Source organism: Neolamprologus multifasciatus, chromosome 4 (genome assembly GCF_963576455.1).
Source record: "Neolamprologus multifasciatus chromosome 4, fNeoMul1.2, whole genome shotgun sequence".
NCBI lineage: Eukaryota > Metazoa > Chordata > Actinopteri > Cichliformes > Cichlidae > Neolamprologus > Neolamprologus multifasciatus.
In genome coordinates, this window is record NC_140442.1 from 10,455,764 (window position 1) to 10,482,544 (window position 26,781).

General features: G+C 38.5%; 2 protein-coding genes across 9 annotated transcripts; one reads left to right on the plus strand and one right to left on the minus strand.

Annotated features, from left to right (window-relative positions):
• The first annotated feature begins 1,040 nt into the window (after positions 1–1,040).
• unkl (unk like zinc finger) lies at positions 1,041–18,752 on the plus strand. Of its 5 annotated transcripts, none has more exons than XM_085155889.1 (16): positions 1,041–1,164; positions 1,789–1,998; positions 6,696–6,872; positions 7,850–7,983; positions 8,124–8,259; positions 8,338–8,455; positions 9,829–9,913; positions 10,015–10,181; positions 10,355–10,546; positions 11,492–11,542; positions 11,645–11,822; positions 11,899–12,009; positions 12,110–12,346; positions 12,566–12,753; positions 12,834–13,091; positions 13,270–18,752. In XM_085155889.1, the coding sequence occupies exons 1-16, from the start codon at positions 1,100–1,102 to the stop codon at positions 13,423–13,425; spliced, it is 2,463 nt and encodes an 820-aa protein (XP_085012015.1). In that variant the 5' UTR covers positions 1,041–1,099; the 3' UTR covers positions 13,426–18,752. The 5 variants fall into 5 exon arrangements, with proteins under 5 accessions (XP_085012015.1, XP_085012017.1, XP_085012016.1 ...); XM_085155891.1 differs by having other exon boundaries at positions 12,635–12,753; XM_085155890.1 differs by having other exon boundaries at positions 11,920–12,009.
• Positions 17,914–26,717, minus strand: LOC146519800 (dynein axonemal assembly factor 8). 4 transcript variants are annotated; one of them, XM_085155884.1, is made up of 26 exons: positions 26,600–26,717; positions 26,411–26,512; positions 26,207–26,297; positions 26,023–26,128; positions 25,707–25,946; positions 25,401–25,619; positions 25,174–25,318; positions 24,919–25,104; positions 24,687–24,827; positions 23,707–23,898; positions 23,502–23,609; positions 23,222–23,366; positions 22,837–23,116; positions 22,523–22,605; positions 22,202–22,356; positions 21,731–21,857; positions 21,472–21,603; positions 21,230–21,391; positions 20,807–21,109; positions 20,458–20,739; positions 20,255–20,349; positions 20,033–20,147; positions 19,493–19,695; positions 19,316–19,392; positions 19,171–19,240; positions 17,914–19,033 (listed from the first exon to the last, which is right to left on the minus strand). In XM_085155884.1, exons 1-26 carry the CDS (start codon positions 26,684–26,686, stop codon positions 18,965–18,967), a joined length of 3,915 nt encoding a protein of 1,304 aa, XP_085012010.1. In that variant the 5' UTR covers positions 26,687–26,717; the 3' UTR covers positions 17,914–18,964. The 4 variants fall into 4 exon arrangements, with proteins under 4 accessions (XP_085012010.1, XP_085012009.1, XP_085012008.1 ...); XM_085155883.1 differs by having other exon boundaries at positions 19,171–19,392; positions 22,523–22,602; XM_085155882.1 differs by having other exon boundaries at positions 19,171–19,392.
• Positions 26,718–26,781: the final 64 nt, after the last annotated feature.

Consider the following 26,781-nt stretch of genomic DNA (forward strand, 5'->3'; position numbering starts at 1 on the left):
GGATGAGCTGTATAATTGCATTTGTACATTAAAATCCCAGGAAAAAAGAACTTGAACAGTGCAGATTATATTCCTAGATACAGAAGTAAAGACCCTTGAAACTACTTGATGCCAATTTAATGTGGAATTCTGGTAAGCTGAGAAAGATGCAAAAAGCAAAACAACTACTCCTTTAGATTTTTCAACTATAAAGAAACAGAAAAAACAATCTGATATATCACCATCTCATAACATAACTTACTACATCAAAGCTTACTTACTACAAACTACATCATATTGATTTTTATCTGTCATTCCAGATAATTTATCATTCAACCATATTTTTTAAATCCTGTGACATAACAGAAAGTTGGCCTGAAATCGGTTAGATTTAATGAACACTCAGCACATAACATGAAAAACAACTGATTCTAAGATAAAGTTTGGTTTTCTGGCCCTCTCTGACTGGAGCTTTAAACTCCACTTGTTGCTCAGTGATGGCTTGATAATCCTTTAAAAGGTTTAATTGGATGAGAGACCATTTATTTATACTACTCACAAGCAGTAAGGGGCATTTGACTAAACAAAGTCACTTTTTTCAAGTAACATTGAGTGTTTTACAGGTTTAACACGACAAGCTTAACGATTGCAAGTATTTCAAAACAAACAGACAGATAAAGGTAAATAAAGGCAGAGAAATTATTTAACACAAAAGCTGATGAATTACTTTTGTGTTTAAGCCAAATATTAAACACAACCTATAGCAAAACAGCTGTTCAGACTATTAAAAATAAATAAATACAAAAGAAAAAGAAAGAACACCATATCCATAGGTAAAAACTACAAAAAAGAATGACTGAAATATCATCAAATATCTAAACGAATAAAAATCTAAGTACAATACAAACAAATACAGGTATATTGGTATGAGGCGTAACAAAGGCATGTGAATAAGATATAAACAGTGTGTGAAGTGAGTCATCGTTCCGTGATTACAGTGCCCCCATACTGCCCCCGTGCGGCCGCGTTTGGTGTTTGCAGTGCGCTGGCGTGCAGGCGAACATGCATTCACTGGAGCAACAGATCCGAGCGCATGCGCAATTCATTGTTTTGACTGAAAATGCCGTCGGTTTCGAAAACGGCGGCCAATGCGTCTCCTCAAACCGAGAAACCTACCCACTATACGTGAGTAAAGCTGCTGCAAAGAAACAACAAAATCTTTCGCTGCTGAAAATGCTCGTTTGAACGCGCACCCTTGCTCGCGTGCATTTTCAGCATTCCTCAACTCCTGTGCGTGCGTTAAAAACATGGTGCTTTTCCTGGCTTTGTGACTACCTAACGTTACATAGCAGACAGCGACTGTACGCTAAAGACATCTGCGTCAATACAGGAAACTCTAGGATCTTAAATCACCAAACTGGTTAGCCAACCGTTAGCGGAATCGTTTTGAAGTGTTTCATGCTGTTGATGAAAGGGTTTTGATGGGTCTGGTTAATATTACACCGTCAACTTGGTTCGCTAAATGATTAGCCAGGAACTCGCTAACCAGTCCGCTTGTAAATAGCTCGGCCTTATTTTGAGTTCCCTCTTGCTACGCACATTTATAGACGTACGCTCAGGTGCTCTGTACTAGCTTTACGAAGAAAAACATACGTAGTCTTCACTCAGCATAGCAAGCTAACTCTACTGACCCAAAATGTATAGTAGGCTACAACACGACTCCCTGCTAAACTTTTCCCTTGGCTAAGCTCTTACTTGCTAGCGGATAGCCGTTTAAATCCCGCTTCGTGTTTGCCCTGCTTGTTTCAGATACTTGAAGGAGTTCAGGACGGAGCAGTGCCCGTTGTTCCTCCAGCACAAGTGTACGCAGCACAGACCCTTTACGTGCTTTCACTGGCATTTTCTCAACCAGCGACGAAGGCGACCCATACGAAGAAGGGACGGAACTTTCAACTACAGCCCCGACGTTTACTGCACCAAGTACGACGAGACCACAGGCATCTGCCCAGATGGCGATGAGTAAGTCCCGCAACTTCAGTCAGGGCAGCTACATGAGTGTGTCACTCCTGGCAGCTGTTGACGTTTGATGTTTGGGATGAGAAGCATGTTTGTTTTATCTCAGTTTACTCTTGTCATGTGCTGTTTTACATTTTTCAGGCTGTATGACCAAAATAGCTTTCCTGAAAGGTTTTAAAGAATTTTAGTTGTTTATGTATAATGAACATGTCTTTGTCTCGCATATAAAATGAAATTAATAACAAGTAAATAAGAAAAAATGATGCCAGCATTAGGTAACATATTTTGTGTTTAATTTTAACATCAGTATTGCTTAGAAATGTCCATCAAAAAACGACTCAGTGTTTTGTGTTTCTGATATACGACTGCACATTTAATCGAATATTAATCTCAATCGTGATTTTGATTTTCCACAATTAAATGATGATGATTAATTGATATTCTAAATACATCCTTCGCCAATAGAACATAAAGCAAGAGCAAATCAGACTCTCCCTCACGACATGTCTGCCTGTGCCAATCATAGCTGTTACCTGCAGCACACTACACAGCCTCAGGTTTCCTAAATGCACTGGACCGCAGTGATGACATACTGTAGATAACAAACCGTTAAAAAGTCTGTCAGCACAGCAGAAAGTGAAGAGCTCATTCCTAGAAGTTGCATCATCATCCGTTTTTTAGAAATGCTTTGGATTTAGGGCAGGTGATGTTAATAAATGCAACAAGCCTGCAGCATTTTTTCTAGATGTGTTGCGCCACAAAGCAGCACAACTACTCAGTGTTCCATCCGCCTTACAAAGCAATCACATTCTGTTTGGCCAACGATGTGCCTCCATGAAAATCAACTTCAGGTTCATCATGCAGGTACAATGAATTGCATGAAAGGCTTTATATTGTGCTTCAAAAGGTGTGGCGTATAACACAACACCTCAGAATTTTTAAATGAATAGTAATGGAGCACAATGTAAAAGTAAAGGCTGTACTTATTCTGGGGCTTTTTTTTCAATATTTTTCTTCTAAAAGCTTCACTGAATGAGGACCAGTTTTATTTGAATGCAAAATTTTTTACATAGTTTTGTCATGCAGTATGAATATAAAAACAGCTTTATATCTTTTTGTTAGTTTTTTTTTTTTTTTTTAAATCACAAAAATGAATCAATCATTTTGTTAAATATTCACAATCCCAGTATAGAACCAAGCAACTGTGATAAGCATTTTGGCCATAATTGTACAGTTCAAGTTTGATAGTGATAATAGGGGGGGGACATTTCCATTATTAGTATATATTGGCCAGAATCCTTTAAATGTATGTATGTTTTGTTTTAGTTTTTTTTTTTTTTACTTTTTACCAATTTTGTATGAAGGCCTTGCATGACTTCACACCAGTGTTGCATGCATTGTGCAGATAGGTGCAGGTCAGACATAAACATTCCTGCATATCTTTACTGCACCATTATTAACTCATAAATTGGCTGCATCTACCATTTAGATCCCTTTTGTAAAGGAGAAATTTTGCCACAGATGTTGTCAGCACATTACAGATGTAGCATTGCACTGGCGATGTATCACCTTGCCTTTTGGTGTCTCATACACTTACTACGTATAATATAAAAAATATGCAGTTAATGTAATATTTAGAGATACACTGATGCTGGAATTGTGGTCTAATGTTGATGTTCACTGGAACAGTGTGAGTTCTTTCTTATGAATAAATAATAGAGCTATTTCAGAGACCTTTAGCTCTTTATGACTGTCTGAAAATGTAGCCACTGCAAAATGATGGGACACAACAGATAAATCAAATATTGGCCATATCTTCATTTACAGAATTTGCCCTTTGTGTAGTATGAGAGCAAACCCTCTTGTCCTTGAAGTGGGCTATTTGGCTACGTTCTCACTGCAGGTCTTAATGTTCAATTCCGATTTTTTTTTGATCAAATCCGAATTTTTTTGTCTGCTTGTTCACACTACAAATAAAATGTGACAGCAAACGCGCTCTAGTGTGAACCCTCAAAGCGGCCCTCATGCACAAAAGAAGACGTCACACACAACACGCTCTGTTTAGACACAGACCAAACAATATTGTTTGACTGATGGCCCTTAATATAAAGACTTGTTTCGGACTTTACGTTTCCCAATTTTGCTTTAAGTTGTAAAGTTATTTTGTTATTTACATGTGGCCTAATAATGATCCTTATTGCTGTTTAAGAGAGGAGCGGTGCTTCAAAGGATAGTTGCAGATTTCTGTCAGAATCTGCAGATTATACAGTACAAATAAAATATTCACGTTTCTTCAACGTTGTCTTCCCAACAGTTTCACTGGATGGCCAGGAAGTGTTTGCGATGTCTTATCGGGTGCTACTCCGGCGCTGATAATTGGCGTCTGTCTTGTGTCAGTGACGTAGAAGACGGATTTAATGCAACATGACCATTCAAACAGCAGTCGCTTTCTAAAACATCAGATATGTATCGGATTCAGTACCACATATGAAAGTGACCCAGATCGGATTTGAAAATTATCGGATTTGTGCCGTTCACACTGTCATACCATGATCGGATATGGGTCGCATAGGGTCAAAAAAGTTGGATTTGATGCGCTTTCGCCTGCAGTGTGAATGTAGCCTTTGAGAGGCTGACTCTGCCCCCCAGCATTATATTTACTGCTTCTGCTATTACCTCTGTCTAAAGGCTGTGTAATTTGACACACAACCATTTATTTATATTCCAGGCGTCATATTTTTGAAATATCTATTTACCACAGTGCCTCATTTATAGTTTAATATGTGATTACTGATTATGGAACATCTGTAGTTTTGTGTGTTGGGTATTTTGTGGGCTGTCCCTGGGGGGAAATGGTTGCGCTTCTCGGAGAGGTGAAAGTTTAATTATCGAGCTGCTAAAGGGTTGCAGTGACATTCCCAATACTAATGCAATAATTTGCGCCGAGTAGTATATACAGACAGCAGCCTCTCGGTGTGACAGGAAATTGTGATGGCGCATTTAATCGAGTGCCTGTTAGAAATTATTGGAAAAAAAAAAATGAAATGATTAAAGTATTCAATCCTTACAATTCCTCCTCTACTAATGGATGCTATTTTTGTATGACCTTATGTGTTGCTATAGCAACTGCTCAAGAAAGGAAAATTTGGTTCATTCAAGAGGCTTATTTGCTCTACATATCTTGAGGCATTGGTAGTGTGTTAGCCCTGCATTGTGGTAACAGAATAAAGTGTTTTAGCGCAACTTCACCTATTTCCAACACGTATGGAGGAAAACAAAGTCTGAAGCAATTAAAGCTCAAGCAACATGTGTATAAAGAACAAGTTTAACATTGACTGATTCAGCTTGTGGCCTTCAGGATCATTATAAACGTGCTGTAGGCTACATTTTAATGTGTGCAGACTAAATAAATAAGTAAAAGCTTTTCTATATGGCCAACATACATATCCATGAAAGAGGCAACAGCACAGATGGCTGGGTGTATGGTCATGTGGCTTAAAGCCAATCATTGTCCCTGAAAATGGGGTGTGCCCAATAGAAAACCAGGGTGGTACTTAATGTGGCACTTAGACAGGAAGAGTGTAAATAACTGGGGTTATTTAAAAAAAAGAAATCCCCATCCAGTATCACACACATATCCACTACAAGGGGCACTTTAAAACAACAGGAAGAAGAATACAGTGGATAAATAAAATGATGTATGCATGTAAATGCTTTTCACAAAAAGAAGAGTGCTTTCAAAGGGATATGTCATCCAAAAAAAATACTGTAAACTATTTAAAAAAATGCTCTGAAATCATAAAAAGAAAAAAATACACATATTTTGGAACCACGGGGAAAATCATATTAATTAAACATATTCTTTGATATTATTAGGTTAGGGTCTTTTTTAAAATAAAAAATCAATAAATGTAAGATATATTATTGTCTGATATAGGATTATGTTCAACATTCCTGTGTCTTCCTTGTTGTACTTTTTATTTCACGGTGCAACAAATGTTTTGAGATGGTAAAAGGTCTGAATTACCAGCAGGCCAGTTCAGCACCTTGGGCTCTTTGGATGAGAAACCATGCTGCTGTAACAGATCAAGTTTGGGGTTTAGTATGCCCTACAGAAATATTCAAGCCCTTCCCTGAAAAAGTTTGTGATTTGGATCAGAATATATGTTGCTCTAAAGCCAGTATATCTTTTTAGCTTTGATGCTGCCTTTGCAATCTTGCAATTCCATAAGTACTAATGCACCGTTATACCCCATATCATACGGGTCAGAGATGCAGGCTTTTGAACTGAGCACTGATAACTGCAGAGCTGCTTGGAAGAGTGTGTTGCAACCTGTGTGGTTGGTACACAGATTGCAACATTTACATCAAGGTTAAAAGTGTCAATCACTGGCCTGCAAAGTTACCATTTTAAAACTCTAGATTTCCTGAGCTCTGCACTTACAGCAGAATCTTAAAATATGTACAGCTATAAGAATTCCTTTATAGTCCTTATGGATTTATAGTGACTTGTTATAGCATTAACATTAATAATCGCAGAAGGATGAAGCATTTTAAAATAATTGTACTTGTGCTATATGTTTAGTTTTTGGACATTTTATGTTGCATATTATTTCATTGCCTTGTCAGATTGTTTCTGTTCAGATATCCTAATTGGATCAACTGGTCAAAGTTGTGAATGTTTTCTTTGTTTTTCTTAGCTGTCCTTATTTACACCGGACCACTGGTGACACAGAGCGCAAGTACCATCTACGATATTACAAGACTGGCACTTGTATCCATGAGACAGATGCTCGAGGGCATTGTGTGAAGAACGGCCTCCACTGTGCTTTTGCTCATGGGCCACATGATCTCCGACCTCCAGTCTATGATATCAGGTGACATGCAAAGCAAATAGTGGCCTCTTTTATGCCTGCCAGACTTTTCACTCAGAGCTTACAATGCACTTAGCAAATGAGCTACATTAAACCCCTGCAGTGCAGAGTAGCTATTTTGTATGTGTGGATTTGGTTTGTAGAGACTTTTTTTTTCTGAACAAGTGATAATATATAAATATGTTTTAATGAGCTTAAGGAGTCTGTTTAAATCAGTGCGTACACTCATAAGTAATGGTCATGTACTGCCCTGCTGACTTTCATGTGAGCTGGACAAGTAAAACACATCAATGACAACCTGTTAAAAAGAAACGCCTCCAAATTAGTCTTTATTTCTCATGTAAAGACAGTCTGACAACATTAACAATTAGCTAGTCATTTATAAAACAAGTTACAGACAAATTAAGAAAAAGAAGACAATATGTCTTGGTTTTTTCAGCATGGACTATACTCACATTACAAAGAAATGCTGCTATTGAAGATGAAAGAGGGGTGTGGGCACTGGGTCTTGGTTTTCACGCTGTCTGTCTTTGTGAAAGTGACAATGGTTCAGACTCAGATGAAATTACCAGCTCACACTACTACTTTAATGACATCATTGTCAGTGTTTCTGCTGTAACTTCTCCAAAATCCCTTAAAAGTTTTACTCTCAAAAACCATTACAGTGGGCCCTGTTGGATCTTTTAGTGGTCCAATTCCAGCCCACAGGCCGTAGGGTTGCAGTTTCCTTTGCATGTACTATATACAGCTAGTCCATGATATGGTGTCTCTTTATATTTATTTGTGTAGTATTTTGAGTTTCAAAGTAAGCAAATATCATTTGATTGAAATATGTTTTTGACTGGTTATGAGAGTAGGCTTGGAGATTTCCCCTTCGGAGTGTTTTTCAGTTTCCTTTAAAAGTGTTTTTTGGTGTTGTTGTTGCTTTGTTTTTTTTTGTGGTACACTGAGTTAAAATGTTTTTAACTCTTTATGCACAGAGAAATCCAAGCACAAGAGGCCCTCCAAAATGGACAGTTGGGATCTGGGGAAGGGATTCCTGATTTGCAGCCTGGTGTGCTAGCCAGCCAAGCTATGATTGAAAAAACTCTGACGGAAGATCCCCGGTGGCAAGGTTAGAAACTCCAACTCGCATGCCGTTTGTTGTATTGAATGCTAATCAAATCAACATTGTTTATTTATTTGTTTTGTTTATTTATTTATTTTTCATTGTAATAGGGATAAGAAAGTAAACTGTGATGCCTCTTTTTGCAGATACCACTTTTGTTTTAGCCAATTATAAAACAGATCAGTGTACTAAGCCACCCAGACTATGCAGACAGGGCTATGCTTGTCCCCACTACCACAACAGTAGAGATCGGAGGAGAAATCCTCGAAAGTTCAAGTACAGGTGAGTTTTCATTCCATATAAGTTAAAATATGAAGGCTTCTAATTCAAAAATGTTAAAGCTGCCTACTCTGAATGCAGGTCAACTCCTTGCCCTAATGTGAAGCACGGTGATGAATGGGGCGAGCCCTCAAAGTGTGACAGTGGAGACAGTTGCCAGTATTGCCATTCTCGTACCGAACAGCAGTTTCATCCAGAGGTGAGTTAAGTTTGTTTTAGTCACGATGCGAGTTTTTCAAGCTTAGAGCGAAAATACAATGGCCATAATGCATAATATGATGTATTTTTGAGCATTAAGTTTTGCCTAGAAGTAGTGTGAAATATCAACAAAATGTTCATAGAGATGCTTATAAGCAAAAAACTCTTCCACTCCCGTAATTTTAACCTATTTCTCATCTACATATCTACCAGCTTGCAAATGGTTTATTAACATTTGGTGTTAGTGCTACATTTAAAAAATAAAAAATTGTAATAATAAGATTATTTTAAAAATAAGATTATTATTATAATCTTAATTTTAAAATTAAGATTACATTAATAGTAACATAGTACCATTTTCATTACTAGTATATGTCCATGGTACTGTATTTCTTTCCCTGTTCATCTTCTTGCCAGACAGATACACGTATCATTGAGAAAAATTACAAGTGCTTGGTAGATGATGTTTATATGGAAAAACAGAGTAATTTTAGCCTTGTTGCTGGGCATGTACAATTAAATTTTTGTGATGTAAGTTGTTGTTGTTGTGAAGTTAAAACAATAGGAAGCTTTCATAAGGTGCTGAAGGAAAGGCTAAAAATGGATTGTCACCCATTGATAGGTGGTTTCCAGGCAACATGATGGCATTAGATCCTGCATAATTCAACTTCTGTGGATATAGATTCAATTCAGTTTTATTTATCTAGCAGTAGTTTACAACAACTGCCTCCTCAAGGTGCTTTATATTTATTTTGTTTATTGTAAGTAAAAAGCCTACAATATCAGAAATAAATCCAAACAACCCCCCCCCCCCAACCCTCTCCCCCATGAACAATCAAAAAGCACAAAAGCCAGTGTTTAAAAATTTGTAAAAAAGTAAATGCAGTAGTGGTATAGAATGAGAGGCCCCCCAGGAGCCTAAGCCTGTAGCATAACCATTGGCTGGTTCAGGGTCACCTGATCCAGCATAACACCTTATAGGTGTCAGTGATAACACCTTATAAAACCTGTAAGGTGCAAAAATGACAAAGTTGGGTTATTTTAACTAGTTCTGTGTGGTTGGTAGAGAACACAACAATGTCATAATATCTGATGTAGATAAGAATCTCCAGGGCTCCAACGTGTACCTGCTTGCAAAGTTTAGTTGCTTAACTCCTGATGGTTTAGAAGGAGTTTGCTAACGAAGAAACAAACGCACAGACAGATTTCATGTATTACAGTCATATTACTGTGGCTACATCACTCATCTCCTCGGTCTCTAATGTATGAACCATAATATTGTTTTGTTGATGAGACTGACGCTGTGGTTAGTTTTCTATAGTGAGACACATTTTCATCTTATTTCTTTATAATCCTGATTTTCTGTCTCCCAAGATCTACAGATCCACCAAATGCAATGACATGCGCCAGACTGGATACTGTCCCAGAGGACCGTTCTGTGCATTTGCACATGTAGAAAGTAAGTGCACGTTTGCCTTAATACTATCTGAGTACAGTGAAAAGGATTTGAGGGTTTTTTGAGACTTAACATATACATATATTATGTTTATATGTTTTTAGGAATTCCTTCTACAGAAGAGACCATGAGCTCATTGCTAACAGCGATACAGTCGAGTTCTCAGTCCCAGCTGAGCTCTCAGCAGTATTCAGAGTGTCCAGTCACTGAGTGGAACAGTGGAGGAAACTCCACCAACAGCACAGCCAGTAGCAATGGACAAATAGGAAGTGTAGGTTGTCTCCATTTCTCAGTCACACGAGACACAATTTTAAACAGTTTGATTTCAAACGTCTGAGAACTCTGTCATCACTTTCATAGCTCATCCATTGTGATGTTTTTATTTCGTGTCATTTTTTTTGTATTCATCGTTTTTATAAGACCATGTGCACTTGTCTTTCTCAGGTTTCATGTTCTAATAGCTCAACTGTAACGTCGAGCTCAGGAAGCGACACTTTGTTATCCCCAATGGGATCCATCAGCAGCAGGCTCAAATCCTTAAATAATAGTAATTCATGTTCAGAGTCCACCACATCCAGTGTCTCATCTCTGACGTCTAACTATCCCAAAGCTCCGGGCTTTGAACGTGAAGATCAGGTACACAGACTGCTCTCTCGAACCTCGGGAAAACTAAACCCCACACACAGCTTAGGGCTTTACACTTTTATCGCAGCCATTTGTCACTCGTTTATTGTTTGCCATGCCATTTTAATTTGACCACTTCAAGCCCTTTTCCTCGTATTTCATTGTTTGCTTGTCATGTCATTGATTTCTTTAAAATATCCCATTACGTACATGCACTATATGTATGCGATGATGACTTGTTAAATGTTAAACACCTGTCGAATATTACAGGACACTTTAAAGTCATTTTAAAGCAATTGAAAAAGAGCTAAAATTTTGTTTTTGAAACACTACACTAAGGCCCAGTATAAGATGAAATAACAACTAGAACTGTGAATCATGGAAAGCTGCTTTATTAGAGCCCTAGAATAAAAATATGGCATAAAAATAGTCTCCACCGCTCCCCTGCAGCTGAGCCACAAACCACACCCTGGACTTTAAAATGAACATAATATGCTCACTTTATGGCATTTCTGTTCGTCTAAAGAAATGTCAAATCTTCTGAAGTGTAGCATTGTCTTATGATCAAGCTGACCAGCAAATAGTTTCGGTTCTTAAACTGCATTTGTGGTTTTATAGTTCCTTGCTAGGAATTCCCCTAAAGGGAATTTTTAAAATGTTTTCTGGCTTTATAGAAGACTTCCACTCACAGTAAAATGTTACTGTCTCCTGCACTCATGATTTGCTAGTGCTACAAGATGAAGGCAAGTCTGAAGAAAGTTGCTCCATAAATGTTAATCATTAGAATGACAAGAGCCGTGAGCGCTGCGACGCCTAAGTGCAGGGACGGTGAAAAATGATAAGATAAAATGTGTTAGTCCAGGGCAGGTGCAATAAAATTATTTTGATTAATACTGGCTTGATGTAAAGGATATGGCACTGAAATAGACTGTTTCTTTGCCATTTGATCATTTCCAGATTAAGAACAAGGGACAGTTGGATCAAAAAATGATGGACCAAGAAAAACAGGTTTGTTTTTTTAGTGAGTCATTTAGATAATGTGTTTATTTTATTATGAAACTTGTAATTGAGAACATAGGAATTAAACGCTTTACTGTGCTTTGCTTTTAGACACAAAATACTGTATTCTCTGTGGTGAACCCATTGGCATCAAGCTTTACCTCCAGTATAACATCAAGCTTGGCCTCTAGTATTGGTTCAGACAGTTCCTCACCCACCACCTTATCAACGATGAATGCAAAAGCCACTCCTTTCTATCCAGGGAGCAACACAGTGGAGTCTGTCATTGGTAAGTGTATGCAAAACAAAGGGGAAACAGCTTGAACTGACCGTCACTCTGCAGTTTGTTGTCAAATTTCAGTCAGATTTGTTTTGTTTCCCGTCAGGATCCGCACTGGACCTCAACTTTAGTGACATTAATGTTGCATCGCTTGATAAGGAGTTAGAGGATCAAGATAACAGTGTGGGAATGGCAGGTAAGGTCACTTCATATGTTTCAAGCACTTATTCATCACAAATCCTTCCATTAGGATTTGTGTGTTTCTAAAGAACACCTGTATATGCTTTGTCCTTCAGGTCAAAGGGTGCTAAGTGGATCTGCTCCTGTCAACATTCCTGGCTCATTGGCACGATCATCTTCTTTTAATTCTTCATCATCGCTCTCCACCTCCCCTCTAAGTTCTCTCTCCCAGTCGCTGTCACAGTCCCTGCTGTCTGGGACAGTATCTCAGCAAAATCAACCTTCAAACATGCTAGCCAAGCAAGAGCACGGCCTTCTGGGAACACCCACCTCCTCTTCCCAGAACTCTCTGGGTAAGCTGATCGCATTTTCCCCCGAGCAAGCTGGAAAGCATTTGCTTTCATCAGCCCCTTCCTTCAGCTTCCCTTCGGTGTTTAATCTAGTTCTGTGTGCAGTAGTGAAGCTGAAAGTGTGACTAATAGAGATGGATCGTGTAAAAAGTGACACAAGTTAGTGCAACCAAGATTTTGTTTAATCTAAATCGCTCTTATCTTAACACGTCGCTCACCTAGGCTTGAACGGAGGAGCTAGCAGCATTTGGGACTTTGTAAGTGGCAGCTTTTCACCCAGTCCATCTCCAGTTTTCAGCAGCCTAACCTCCACAACCACCAGTGCTGATGTGGCCCGCCTTTTCAGAGAGCTGGATGAGGCCAAGAGGAAGATCAAACAATTTGAGGAGGCCTGGCATCAGGTGAAGCAAGTAAGTATACACACGGACTGTGTGCCAGAGTGATTTCCCTTTTATACTTTTTTTAAATTCAACCCTCACCTTTGTTCCAGGCCTGTGAAGCTTGCCAGAAAGACGCTCACGAAGCAAAGGAGCAAGCAAAGACAGCAGAGGCAGAGCGGCAGCTGGCAGAACAGAAATGGGAAGAAACAGAGCGCAAGCTGAAAGAGCTCCAGGGGGACTTTGATGCGCTTTGTCGCACCCCTGGAACACCTCTTCTACGTAGCTATGGAGAGCTGGACCAGCTCCCCTTGTCTAAGCTTCACTCCATCCAGAGTCAGCTGCGTAATGACCTAGACCTTATAGATGGGGTAAGAAAGCCCAGAGCACACACAGCATTTCATTTGTAGCATCGGTTTAGTTTTAAAACAGTTTGTCAGACTGTCATTCAGATCCATGTTTGTCATCAAGCATGTTTATTTGAAAAGTCTGCATGAACTGCATTTCCCTAAGTTGCAGCTGATCTCAATTCTCTTCTTCCCCCAACAGGTAATATATCAGCTTCAGTCAAAGAAATGTATAGTTTGCCAAAAGCATGATCGTTGCATTGTTCTGCAGCCTTGCCAACATTATGTACTCTGTGAGAACTGTGCACCTAGTAAAACAGAATGTCCCTACTGTAGAACAAAAATATTGAAGTGGTGATGTACAGTTACTTAAGGTACTATTTAATCAATTAGCCCTTTGAAAAACTACTAATAGATATTACAATTTTCTACACAGCAGTGTCTGTTAGGATGAAATGGTGTTTGACTGACCAAACAAATAGTATTATCAATCAGATTGCATACGGGGATTCAATCGTTGTGGTTTTTGCTCATTTTATGTTCACTTGACATCAAATAGCCAAGCACTTTCTATATGAAAACCAGGCACTTAGTTAATGAATAATATGGAATCATGATTAAAACATTGTACAGGACATAAAATCAGGTCCTCCTAGCACACAGCCACCTGTCTACTATCCCACTTAGGCAAGAGTACATACAAAATTATACATTAGAAGTTTGCTACTAAGCTTACTTAAAAGCTCAGTACATAAGGACTGAGTTTGTATCTGTATGCAATGTTTATAACTTTAATGTGAATGAACATTAAAGCATTGAACCATAATGTTAGGGTGACATCTCAAAAATTGGCAAATGTTGGGAACATGGTGGCCATCCAAAGCTGAGGTTATTCTGCTGATGGTAAACCTAAAGTGAGCAAAACTCAAAGCAGATATGTCTTTAATTACAGAGGAACTCATCCGGATCAAAAAAATAACAATTTGGAAACCATTCAAGAAACCAGACATCCTAGCACCAAGTGACTGATGTCTAATCCAGGAATCACATATTTGTTTTAAGCTCAATTAGTCTGATCAGGAAAACAATATGTGCACTGGTGGTGTATGTGATGGAGAACCATAAAGCAGGTCTGTGTCAAGCTGAATTAGTATACATTTCATTATTAAACACAGCACTACGAGAACTGTTTATGTGATGAAAACCTCTCATTTTTTGCCACATTTTCATTGTAGTAAAAATCAGATTCATAAAATACTAGGTTTGTCATCTTTAAATCAAGAGAAAATCTCAAAACACCATTTAAAGCAGTCCTCTTTAATTAAAGTCATATTTTCTTTAAACCCTCCCAAATAAAAGTTCACCAACTTTCTTTTTTAAATGCAAACAGTCAAGCATCATTATTTTGACCAACTTTCTGAAGAAGTTTTTCTTATTAAAAGCACTTTGTTGACCTGGGACTTTATTCAAGGGTATATATAAATATATATAAATATAGAAATTTGCTTTAAGCTGCTTTGTAGGTATTCTTTTGTGTCTTTATTTTTTAGATTTATACATTTGTTTTCTACATAATAAGCTACACAATGTCTGAAGCTCTTGTGTGTACTGTGAAACATAATTGAATATTTCATGTTTCCTATTGTTAGATCATAGCATGGTTCTACATATTAATATTTCATTTAAAAAAAAAGTACTTAATAGTTTCTACTTTCATAGCTAGATTTATAAAAATTTCAATCAAATAAGTGCAAATTTAAACTGCATTTTAGGCATAACCAGCAGCTGTAATATCAGTAAGGCACATGCTACATGTTAAGGCTGTTTTTCAATCAGTTTTGTTTTGTAGAAATTTGTATAGCCTATCCATTAGAGAAGCATGTATTGTATTTGCTATAAGCCTGAAACTGGGATGTTTTTTTTCCTTTTTTCCCACTTTTTTTTCCTCTTATTTTTTGTAGGAATCTAGCCTCTTGACCTTGTCTAGAACATATCGGCCTCTAACTCTAAAGTGCCTTGCCTTAGTTCAAAAGGTTATGTGTAGAATTGTCGACGCAAACACAAGTAGTCAAAGCTTGTGCACGCGTTTTCTGCAAAATGTGTATTTTAATTCTGCAGAGGCATTGACATGTTTATGACTATATGTGTGTAAATATAAATATATGCCAGTGTATTTGGCCAAATTCCATTAAGTATTTCTGCAGAAGATGATTGAATATGAAAATTGTCAGTGCCTGTGTCCTGACTTTGCCCTTAGAAATGAACCTTCCCCTCCACCTACCCACTCACCCACTCATTCCTTGGTTGTGGTGCTCTTTTGGTGCAGCTTCAGTCTTTGAATATAGATTTCCAGTTTAAGATTTGGGAGTATGCAAAGTTAGGCCACATGAATTTATACAGCAACATACAAAATGGTTTTTTTTAAACAGTTCAGTAGGGTTTGTTGTAATGATTCTGCAGTGAATGAAGATTTCCATAATAATTTTCTGCGTTGGGTTTGTGCTTAGATTCCCGTAATTTAGATGACCTTCTACTGTGTTTAAAAAAACAAACAAAAAAAACCCTTTTTATTCTTGCTTTAAAACCAGTAGAAAGTCATGTATCTCCAGGTACACTTTTTGCTACTTATAAATGGGAAAATGCATTGTTTACATTTACACAGATGACAATTAAGAAACTCAGAGGAAAAATATCAAGAAAGGTTAATGGTATTTTAGGATTTTCATGATTATATTAAAGCATAAAAGGCAGGCTAAACATTTCATGTATTGCATGTTATGCGATATATTAACCAGCTACACAAAAGGAGAAAAAAGAAAAAAAAATGTTCGCACTGTGTCACACTGCCAGAATATTTGTACTTATTTTAGTGTAGTTAAGGCTTAATAACTTCTGCAAGCTTCGCTGCTACTGGAAAAGGTATTAATGTAGTTTCTTGTAAACATTTAGATGTTTGAATGTTGTTGTGCATCCACAGCTCAGATTTCAGATCCTGGAATAATGTCTTCTGCATCTAACTTGACTTAATCTTTTTTTCTTGTTTCAAATTGAACTCTTCATTTGTAAATTCATTTCAGTCTAAGTTTCAGTACTTTTGTAAATCCTTAAAATGATGTCAAGGACCTGCACTACAGTAGATGGTCCCTTTTTTGTTTATTTTTATTTGAATTGATTGAAGGTTGGTTTTGTTTCCCCACCCCCCTATACACTGGATAGCAGTGTACAGTGCAGCTAATTCACAGTATCCTTTTTGGTCTGTTTTGTTTTGCCTGTGAAGCCAACAAAATTAATGATGTCTAGTGGGGAAAAAATCTAAAAATGAACCAAAGCGGTGGTCTAGTAGCTGTCCAATTATGTATTGTGAGGGGAAAATTTACCCTTGAACAGAATTCAGACAAGTACTCGAGTATTGGGCAGATCACCCTGTAGCTGTCAGCATAGCTCGGTCTTTCCCGAATCTCTAGGTGAGACAGCGTTGTGAGTGGCAGGAATTCTATTTTTAGATGGATTTATTGTAATTTGTTTTGCGTTAATATTTCATTCAGTATATCCTGAGTCAATAACAGGACTTTGCCAGTGGCTTTCGCTTACAACAGTAACAGACTTGAGCCCATGTTTTGTAGTTTTACCAAAGACCTGTATTGTTATTTCTTTTCTACTACATTTCATCATTTGTCTTCATTAATGAAAAGTGAAATTGATTTTAAAAAGTAAATCACCTAGTACCTTAAATAGTAAATGTTCATTAACAGTAATTTTTTTTTCTATCTAAAGCTTGTCATAGTGAGTGGCAGATGATTATAAATGCATGGGTCAGATCCTTACAAAATGTGTATTCGTACATTTGATTTTTGTGTTAAGTATACATTGACGTTTATGGCACATTGTGCAGTACTGGCAAGCACATGCTGACCTTAAGCGCGGATTCAGTGTAAGTTTAATTGTTGTCTACAGTGAAGGAATGTCAAAGGTGAATGACATTTGTGCTTCTGAAGTGGCCATATAAACTTCACTACTGTTGTGAAGTCAATTTTGTTTGTTGATTTTTGTTTATCTACATAAAAATCAGTTTGGAAATGAATAGCATTGTGTACTGTTATGCTAGGCCTGTAAGGTGCTTTCTTTTTATCCGACTCTGTTTTCTGTTTCTTAAAGCCGTGGTCCAAATTAGTTTTTGTTTTCCCGGGGACAGATGACAATTGTGATGCGTCAATGGCAGATACAGACATAATTCCAATTAATTTGTTGTTGACCCTCAGTCTCTCTAGAGACTAGTCTACCTGCCAAAAATTTCTAGAAGAAATCAAACGTTCTCTTTGGAAGCACAGCTTGGTTTTTCTTTACATTTCTTCAGATTTCTTTAATTGTTTCTCTCGGACCAATTACGCTTTCAAATGTGTCTGTGCCTTTTAATAATTCTGTAATGTGGATTAATTGAAGAGACAAAATATAACTTGCTCAATTGGAATCAAAAGTTCAGTGCCTTACAGTATTTTGTGGACCATAATGTGATCGCTAAATGTCTCATACATTCAGCCTACTTCAGCTGAAAGGAAAAAGGCTAATCTAATGAGGTTTGCTTCACCAGTTTAAGAGGATGAAGCAGTTTTTTTTTTTTTTTTTAACTGACTGATAATCGTCTGTATTTGCCATGCACTTCAAGAAAACACAGCAACGCCCGACCACTGAACACAGATCTGATGTGGATTTGTCATTTGATATCAGAAACCCAACAGTTTGCAAAGAAAAGCACCAAACAGGGAGAATCTTGTATATGAACTGTAATAGATGTATCATTATGCTCTGCATTGGAATAGTTTAATCTATTTTGCATTATTGTTAGTTGTTGTGTCTTCTTTGTTGTTTTTTTTTTTTTTGTTTGTTTGTTTTTAACATTATAAAAATGGAGCCAGAAGATTTATGCAATCTTGTACATGTATGGAGCTGTTCAAATTAAGTAAAAAAAGAAATATTAGTGTAAAGTCAAAAGTAAATGATCTTAATGTGGAGCCGGTTGTTCCATGTACTTTAGAAAATTTCAGTAAAAATGTTATTTTAACATTGAAACCCTGAAATATTGAATGTATTGCTCTAAATTAGAATTTCAATGAATAGGTCACTGGATATTATGGAGCGCAGTTAATTGATTATGATGTAGCATCTAGTTGTGAACTTCTATTCAATAAAATTTATTAGAACTTAAACAAATGCAAGTTTTCAAGTTTCTATTTGTTAGCATAATCATAAAATAACTATAAAGAAAGAAATGTATTTTTCTCAGGGTAAAACAGTGATTTGTTAGAGAATGTTAAATCTGAGGAAACTGCATTTCATGGATCTATTTACTTAATGTAAGTGGGTTTAGACATTATAGATTAAAACATATGTCCCTTATTTTGTGATGAGCTGTATGGATATGTAGGAAATTCTATACTGATAATTGTAGAAATTATTCTGTTGGTATATATTGATATTTTTGTGTTGTGAACACAAAAACAGGTGCAAGTCTTAGAATACTAGATGTTTCTTTTCTACATTGAGGATTGTGTACCGCATATTTACTGTAGTGTATTACTAGTTTGTTAACACTTGTTAAATTGTTACACTACAGTTATGCAATGGTTTACAGAGTTCACAAAATTATTTTTATCATCTTGAGAATTAAAATAATTTTTCATCTGAAAAGTGTGACTAATTTTTGTCTCAAACACAACTGACAGAAAAAGATTTTGTGCCTTAAAGAGGAAGTGGACTAGCAGAGGAGGCAAAATGCTGTTTTTGAATAAATATTTATTGAACAATATCTAAAAAGTAAAACAAGTGAAAGCTATAAATTTCTATGCACTTTTCGGAGCAACCTTTGGAAAATATGCTTATACGTGCACACATTTGAATGTTTATGGCACAGTGACATCACAGCTCTCAGAAGACAAGGTATCAAATAGGTAGCATATCAGCAGCATAGCCTGGAAAAGAATATAAAACGGACAAACTTTAAATGTATATTAACACATTGTTAGGGTTATTAAGCTGCTGCGGATGTGGTTTATTTAAATATATTAAGAATAAAAAAGAATCAAAAGTTAATATTTTTCAGGTGTACCTCTTTTTCATTTTCTGGGAAGACGATGTTTTTCCCTACTTGCTCCAGGTCTGGCCTTTCCTTGTAAATCCTGTTGCAATAATGCAGAATTTTAAAAAATAAATAAACAAAGTCTAAGTTTATCAAGTTTGGTTTTCCTCCATACCTTTTAAGAATCAGGCCAAACTCAGTTGCGATATTTTCTCTTCGGAGAGCCACGATGAGACAAGGAGTTGAGTTGATCTTTTGAGAGCATAAGAAAACAGCCAAAGTCAGCATCTGACGGCACTGTCTGCATGAATTTATGGTCCAAATAAACCTGTATCAAGGTCCCATTCCTCACCTTCTCCCTTATGCTTGACACTTTAAGTGTCTCAGATATACGTTTTTGCTGCTCATCATCTAGGATGCTCATCCTTCCTGCCACCAGATGGCAGTCTGATCCCAGCACCTGCTCCACTATCTCCAGTTGGGAAGGCACTTGGCTGCCTGGTGTAGCGTTCAAGGGTATCAGCAGACAGGTTGTTTGCCTGTGCTTCAGGGACCCTAGTACCAACAAACAAGCAAAACAGAACATTTGTTTGTGTACAGCTTACAAAGGTTACCTGGAACTGAGTCATATTTCAACATCCTTTCCAAGAGAACCTCTGCCAAAAAGATAAATCATTTAAAGGGACATATTTGCTTAAAAATAACTAGTGAACCCTGCAATGTTCACTGTTGTCAATTAAACTGAGTCATATTTAATAATGGGGAGATGTGGATTCATTAATATGAGTACATGGCTAATGCGTTATGATTAAAAGGCATAGCTGCTCATAGCTCTGTTTTGTCAGCAACAATACCGTATAATTAAATAAAATATTAAAGAAAACACCAGAACCTCCATTTGGTCGTGATTCAGAGGAGACTGAAAGACTTTCCTGAGCCGCTTGAGTCAGTGTGCAGCTCCGCTGACGCTCTACGGAGGCTAATGGGTCTGAACATAAGCTGAGTATCTGGGGAAAACAAATCATCTGTTTTTTAGCCAAAATTACAACCCTTGTATTCAACATAGGATGGCTTTGAAGTCTAGTTACCCATGTCCCGTGTTTAACAAGCATACCTGCTCCTGTCTCATTGTGTTGGTCTCAGTACAGCAGAGCCCCTCAGGAAAAAACCTCCTCACATCCATAATTGCCTGCTGATACGATCCTGATCCTGTAACGTTGGTTACTGACATTTTAAACATAATACTTACATGGTAATCCTGTTCTCGTGTACGAGTATACAGGGTAGTGATCACAGAAGCTTATAAGTAGGTCGTACCATGACAGGTCATCCACATTGAAGAATCCTCTTGGCTCAGCATGTCCAGCAGCCTCTTCACAGCATTTTCTCCCTGAAGGCAGAGAGCCAGCGAGGGGCCAGAGCACAGGTTGTGCCCACTTTCTGCACGCAGCAGTGAAGTAGCACCACTTTTGTCATGGGTCACTACCTGTATGCCCACCAACGTGAGGCCACTCTGCTGAAGTTTGCTGACTATTTTAGTGAGACTGTGATTCCAAGCTCGTGGTTTCAACAGGCACACGGTGAGCAGCATCTGTGGGTCTGAACAGAAAGTTAGCAGCTCTGATGTATCACTGAGAGAACCTTTCATAGAGAACAACAAACTTACCGGGAGTCATTTCATGCTCGAAGAAAAAAAGGGAGGCTTGTCTGAGAGCCACTTCAGGTGTGGGAGACATGAGGACACTCAGGCTTTGAGGACAGTCATGTGGTAGGAGCGTCCTCAACGAAGAAAAATCAGCAAATCCTCTCAAAGCACACACTAGAGCTGGAGAAGACATCAGCGTTTCCATGCTGGTGTAGCAGAGCGGATCTCCCACCTCATACGGGCTCAGCTCCTGGGCTTGAAGTCGAGTCAGCACAGGAAGCCACTTCAGGCTGAGGAGCCTAAATCTAGCATGTTGTTCATCACCTATAACATTAAAAAAAAGTATTGCAATCAATCAGAAACAATAAGGGTAATTAAGAGAATTGTGATGAGGCCAAAAAAAATGAGGTTTGTTTAGCTAGTTGTGCTCTCAGATACTTCTACCTTCTTCTTCTATCAGCACTCTGTTTAGGAGGCTGAGGCCTTGGGTCAAGTCCTTCCCACACAGAGTCAAAACTACTACCTGCTCCATGTCAGGTCTGAATGAACACCTGTGATGAGACAGGATCACACTGGAGGGATTTGGCACTGCCCACATGCAACTAACTACAAAGAAAACATATATAAGTAGAGAGTTACAGCACGGGGTCGTCTTCTCATATCTGTACTGACCATAAACTGCTTACCAAACTTTTGGAATAAGTTCTTGTTGATCGGTACAGTGTGGAAACACAAGCTTGGCTCTGATGTGTGAACACCATCCTTTCCTGAGTGAATGTAACCCAGAAGCTTTTGAGCTTTGAATTCTTTCATTAGCGCTGAAACATATGACAGTTGGACGAGATTATGTTGACAGCAAAGACTTCCTGCATTATAAGACACACATTTTGACATTTCACGTCACAGAGATGAATTATGTTATAGGGTTGAGACAAATTTTGAGACCTGATGGTAGACCGACACTGTGACGTGATGCATTTTCTTTTCTCAGCAGTAACACGAGACAGTGAGTGGGCAGCTCTAGCTCTTTTTGATCTGGAGTGGAAGCAGGTGGACTGCAGAACACAGATGCCTACCAACAAATTATATATTTGCAGCAGTACAGTACAGCAGTACAATAATAATGACTAATTATTCAGGTTATTCAGGCAAAACATTTGAAACCTGAACTGCCTTAAATTCATTAGGTGAGGCTAGTTCCTTAAGTTTTAGTTGATTCTACAGCTGATTCCAGCAGGAAAGAGCTGCATTTGAATGCTCTTTTCCCAAATTCAGTATGAACCTTTGAGACAGATAGAAGGAATAATTCTTGAGACCTAAGACAATCACTTTCCAAACTTTTTTGCTTAGATTTGATTGATTAGAGCTTTTCTCTCTAAGACTCTATGTACTGAGTGAGTGTCTTGGTTCTTCTACCTGGAAGCTGTTGAAGCCCAGGAGGGAGGCCCCATGGCTATGAACCTGCAGTCTCTGCAGCCCTCTAAGACTGAAGCCTCTGCGTTCACATACAGCCAGCACTTGGCCATAGCAGCATGGAGGAACAACAGGTGACACCAAGAGGAGGAAATCAGCTACACGAATTAGGGAGAGAAAGATGAGGAGCTCCACTCAAGTAAAATGTTTTTATCCTTGATACAAACAAGGACTTTGACTCAAGATGATAAAAGTTAAAAATGAAAGGTGAGCACTGACAAATCTTCCCCACTGTGACAGTTTGGACTTGCTGAATCATCATACCTTTAGTTGTGGCACACAGGAAAGAAGATGATCTGCTTGGATTAGAAAGGATGGCTCCAGCTCTGTCATCTGAAGGCACACTTCTAAAAAGAAAATGTTAGGTAGCTGATTCTAAAAACATCACACTGTAACACTTTAAAATAAGCTCCAGTCATCCCCACAGGATTACACCAACACCCATCAGTTAATGGCATCAATTAAATATAATAAATACCCTGGAATTTGTCCAGGGTGGTGGAAAATGTGCAATAATCAGTTATTTGATAAAAAAAAACAAACTTCATGGACATAGTTAAAGAACATTTTCTACACACCTGTTGTGATCCTGTGCACTTCCTCCCTGCAGTCTTCCTGAAAACCACAGGCACAGCTCACTGTGGACCTGACTGGTCAGTTGGGGTGAATAGATGAATGGTGGTTCTTGATCTCTGCAGTGTAGACCATTGCTGGAAGTGGTTTCTGTCTTTTTGGGCCGCAGAGAATCTAAGGAACTAGTTATGTCCTTCAACAAGGAGTGGGCATAAGGACCTCGGACTGCTAGAGTAACAACGGGATGACAGGGCTCATGGTGTCTCAGACTACCCGCTGTTCTACCTGAATGAGAGGAGATTTTTCAAAGGCTTTTTTTAATCAGTAAAAAACAAGCATCCAGGCCAAGTGGAGTAACTTTAAGCACAGATGGTATTAGTTATGTCCTACCAAAGCGCTCACTCAGAAGCTCCTGCGGTGGATAAAGCAGCCGGAGACCACACACATCGAGTCCTGAGTCTAGGACCAGCTGGAGGGTGTAGTGTGTTAGAAGAGGATGTTGAAAGAAGCCACTGGACCCCAGAACAACTGACACCTACAACAAAGTCGAGTAAAAATAAATTTAGTCCCTGCTGTTCCTCTGACTCTGTGCTTCCTGCAATCAAAAGAAAGCCGTTAAAGAAAGCACAATTACTCCTGCAGATAGCACTTTTAAAGACACCCCGCTCACCTCTGTGTGCACCTCCTGTGTGGTCTCTTTCCCCTTAAAAGCACGATCCCGAGTTTCAACTGTCTGCCAGTAAAAACCTGGACTTAGACCAAATGTCCTCTCTATGACCTAAAAAAACAAAAACAAAATACAGTGAGCAGGAATGAAAAACATCTGAGCGCTCTGATGTTGGGAGTCTTAAAGCAACCTTCTTGTAGCAACCCACCGTTTGGTTGGAGGTGGCAGAGATAAAACAATTTAAACAGGATGAAGGGAGGTGGATGGGAGAGGTGCAGGGTTGCTGGTCCAACAGGTTTTTAAGGTGAGGCAGCCAGCTGGTAATTGCAGTGAGTGAGGTCTCAGAGAGGAACCTGCAGACATTATTATAGAAAGGTGCATAGACGTCTGTGTCCCGTTTCTAGAAAACAAATATGAGATCTGCGTCACTGTCAAATTCATGAGACAAAGGCTACATTCACACTGCATGCCTTAGCACTCAAATCTGAGCCACGGTTTACATCCCTTTGGCTATTACTTCTGTATTAGGTGTCAGGATGCCGTTAAAGGAAGGAGAATCTTGACTCTGACAGTAAAATTCCTTCCAAAAAATAGCTAAAAAAAAATTTAATGTGAAAAGATAATCACAACGAGTTTATATCCAAAACATCAGACCACTTTGTTGAAGCGATAGCCTGTGCAGCTGAACTAGAGCCAGGCCATACTTTCATGTCATGCCAAGTACCATGTCATTTTATCCTTTATTTAAGCAGGCAAAGCATTAGAAAAAAAAAAACTTCTACAAGCATTTTACAATGCCAATCTGGGAAAGGGTAGAGACTCTTGAGGAACTAAGTTAGCTTCAAAGAAGTCTCAAAAGCAGTAAGAGTCGCTGGTAAAATTTTGCATCCTGGTGGTGAAAGTTTTAGCTAAAAGTTGCAGGGGGTAATTACAAAAAAGGAACTGTGTCTGCCAGCACATCTCCACTCAACTCTCAGGTCAGGTTAGAGACCGGTGACATGAATTCTGATTTTACTGTTCCGTCTGAACTCATGATGTACCTACAATCTTTGCAAACTATATACAGACCTGTGTCTGATTTAGGCCACAGACTGAATTGGCTCAAATCAGAATTTAAAAGATCAGTTTTGTGCAGTTTAAATGTTTGTTTTGTGTGTGTAATTTCTTTCTCTTTTGTTTTGCATGTACCCTTGCTGGATAACAGTGACGAGCCACAATTAAAACATGCAAAGCCAGTCCATCTTCTGTCCACAGCTGGTGAAGTCCTGCAACCCAGAATGGGACCTTTGCACTGATCTCGTCTTCACTGCTACGTGGCTCTGGACCGACCTGACAAAACATGAACACAGGGGGGAAACAACTCAAAAAAACAAACTACAGTATGGCTAACATAAGAAGATAGAAGCCACTGTCCACTAACCAGAGACAGAAACCATGCCACTAAAGTGTTATAGATGTGTAATTTGGTTGCAGCTGGATATTTTCTCTTCCCATGTCCTCTGTCTTCTATCACACCAGGACTGCAGAGGTTGACTTTCAGCAGCATAGAGCCCTTACTTTCAATACCTGCTGGTAGTGTGCTGATTGGCTCTTGCTGAGATGCTTCCTGAAAAATGGGAAGTAGTAAGTGTAGGGAAATGCACTGTGCATTTACTCTGAATTCAGTGACACTTACAAACTCAGAGAGAACATCAGTCCTTTCGGCAGCTGGCTGCTTCCCGGACACAGATTTGGTTGGACAATGTTTTTCCAGCTGCCTAAGAGTTTCCTGGGCTTGTTCATGGTGAGACGCCTTCTTAACCCGTCGTCTCAGTTGGTCCCTAATAGTTCGTCATCATCGCAGTTAACATATTTGTTTATAAGAGTTAATACAAATAAAGGCAAACAAAACAAACTCCATACCTCTGCTGTTTTGGTTCTTTAACTAAACTTCCTAAAACAGTTTGTGGACTTTCCACTTCAGGTTCGGATTGTTTATCTACCCACAGATGTTCTGACTTAACAGCTGTGCTTGCTTCCACGCCGAACTCTGGATGACGCATACGTTTATCAGGATATTTATTCTCATTTCTATTCATCTCCCTTATTTTTTTAAGCAACATACTCTTTCCAGTCTCTTCCCTGCAAGCACAGCAATGACAACATGAGCAGAAAGAAAACAAGCCCAACTGAAGTGTGACCAACGTTCCTGACGCAGGATGTATTTACCTGCCTCCCATATGCAATCCACGGTGCACTTTTAAATTGTTTTTCTTTGCAGGTGATGTTTTCTGGTGAGTGTTGTTATGTTTGGCTGACGTCTCTGATGGAAGATTTGGGGATGTTCTTGCTGGTTTTACTGAGGGATCAGGGCAACGCAGGTCAATATAAACAGTGGAACATTCCTGGTGGCTTAACTGCAAATCTATTCCACACTTTTCCACTGATCTGCTCGACATTCTATTTTTTCTGCAAGAAAAAGGTCGATTATTATGATAATATTATCTTTAAAGGCTTACGGATCCTGGGCAGTGACATGACTTACTTGTCGGATTCTGGACTCACAGGTTCTAACACAGACGCAGCCTGATTCTTACAGAAAGCAGCTAATTTATCCATTATATTCTCCTGCAACTTGTATGTGCCACCACCTGCAAAAAAAAAAGATTCAGTTCATAAACCTGTCATCGATCACTACAGCCTCAGTGAATTGTTTCATAACGACTTACCCTGATGTGTTTTCAGGGGTGCCACTGTTACATGGGGTTGCAAAGACAGCTTGTTCTCTTTTAGATTTTTAAGGGCATCATCCAAGTCCCACTGGAGGGAAATCGAGTATTTATTATTATCATTCATGTCATCATAATCAGTCATTCGTTTGCTTGGGTTTCATGATTTTTCTATCATTAAGAATAAAAAAAATATTCACTGACCTCAAATTCAGCATCTACTGAAAAACTGTTGAAGTCCTCAGGAAGCTTCAGGGAAAGAGCAGCTGGTCTTTCATATACAGCGATGATTTCGTCTTTCTCTGGCTATACAACGTTAAAACGGCATTAATTGTGTAAATAAATAGTTATTAGCGGACGTTAGCAAGATTTAAGTTTAAAAACACAACTTACAGGTGAAAGGTCAAAGTCCATGGTAGGAATATTTGGTTTAACTTTCTCCAAAATTGAATTCCAACACGAAGAACGGTTAAAATCCATTTATAACAATGTATAAAAAGAAACTAATTTAAAGTAAGAACGTTTTTTGTGTTGTTGGTGTGTCTTTGCGCTGAATGTGTAATTGTTAGTCCCTG

What these genes read in the sequence shown, in the direction of transcription:
- unkl (XM_085155889.1), top strand. Translation starts at nt 1,100, where the DNA reads ATGCCGTCGGTTTCGAAAACGGCGGCCAATGCGTCTCCTCAAACCGAG. An exon ending in GCAATGGACAAATAGGAAGT is followed by an intron (nt 10,182 to 10,354) that starts GTAGGTTGTCTC and finishes TGTCTTTCTCAG; the next exon opens with GTTTCATGTTCTAATAGCTC. An exon ending in TAACAGTGTGGGAATGGCAG is followed by an intron (nt 12,010 to 12,109) that starts GTAAGGTCACTT and finishes TTTGTCCTTCAG; the next exon opens with GTCAAAGGGTGCTAAGTGGA.
- LOC146519800 (XM_085155882.1), bottom strand. Translation starts at nt 26,686, where the DNA reads ATGGATTTTAACCGTTCTTCGTGTTGGAATTCAATTTTGGAGAAAGTT. An exon ending in GTGAGTCCAGAATCCGACAA is followed by an intron (nt 25,947 to 26,022) that starts GTAAGTCATGTC and finishes TTTTTCTTGCAG; the next exon opens with AAAAAATAGAATGTCGAGCA. An exon ending in CCTGTGTGCCACAACTAAAG is followed by an intron (nt 22,357 to 22,522) that starts GTATGATGATTC and finishes TAATTCGTGTAG; the next exon opens with CTGATTTCCTCCTCTTGGTG.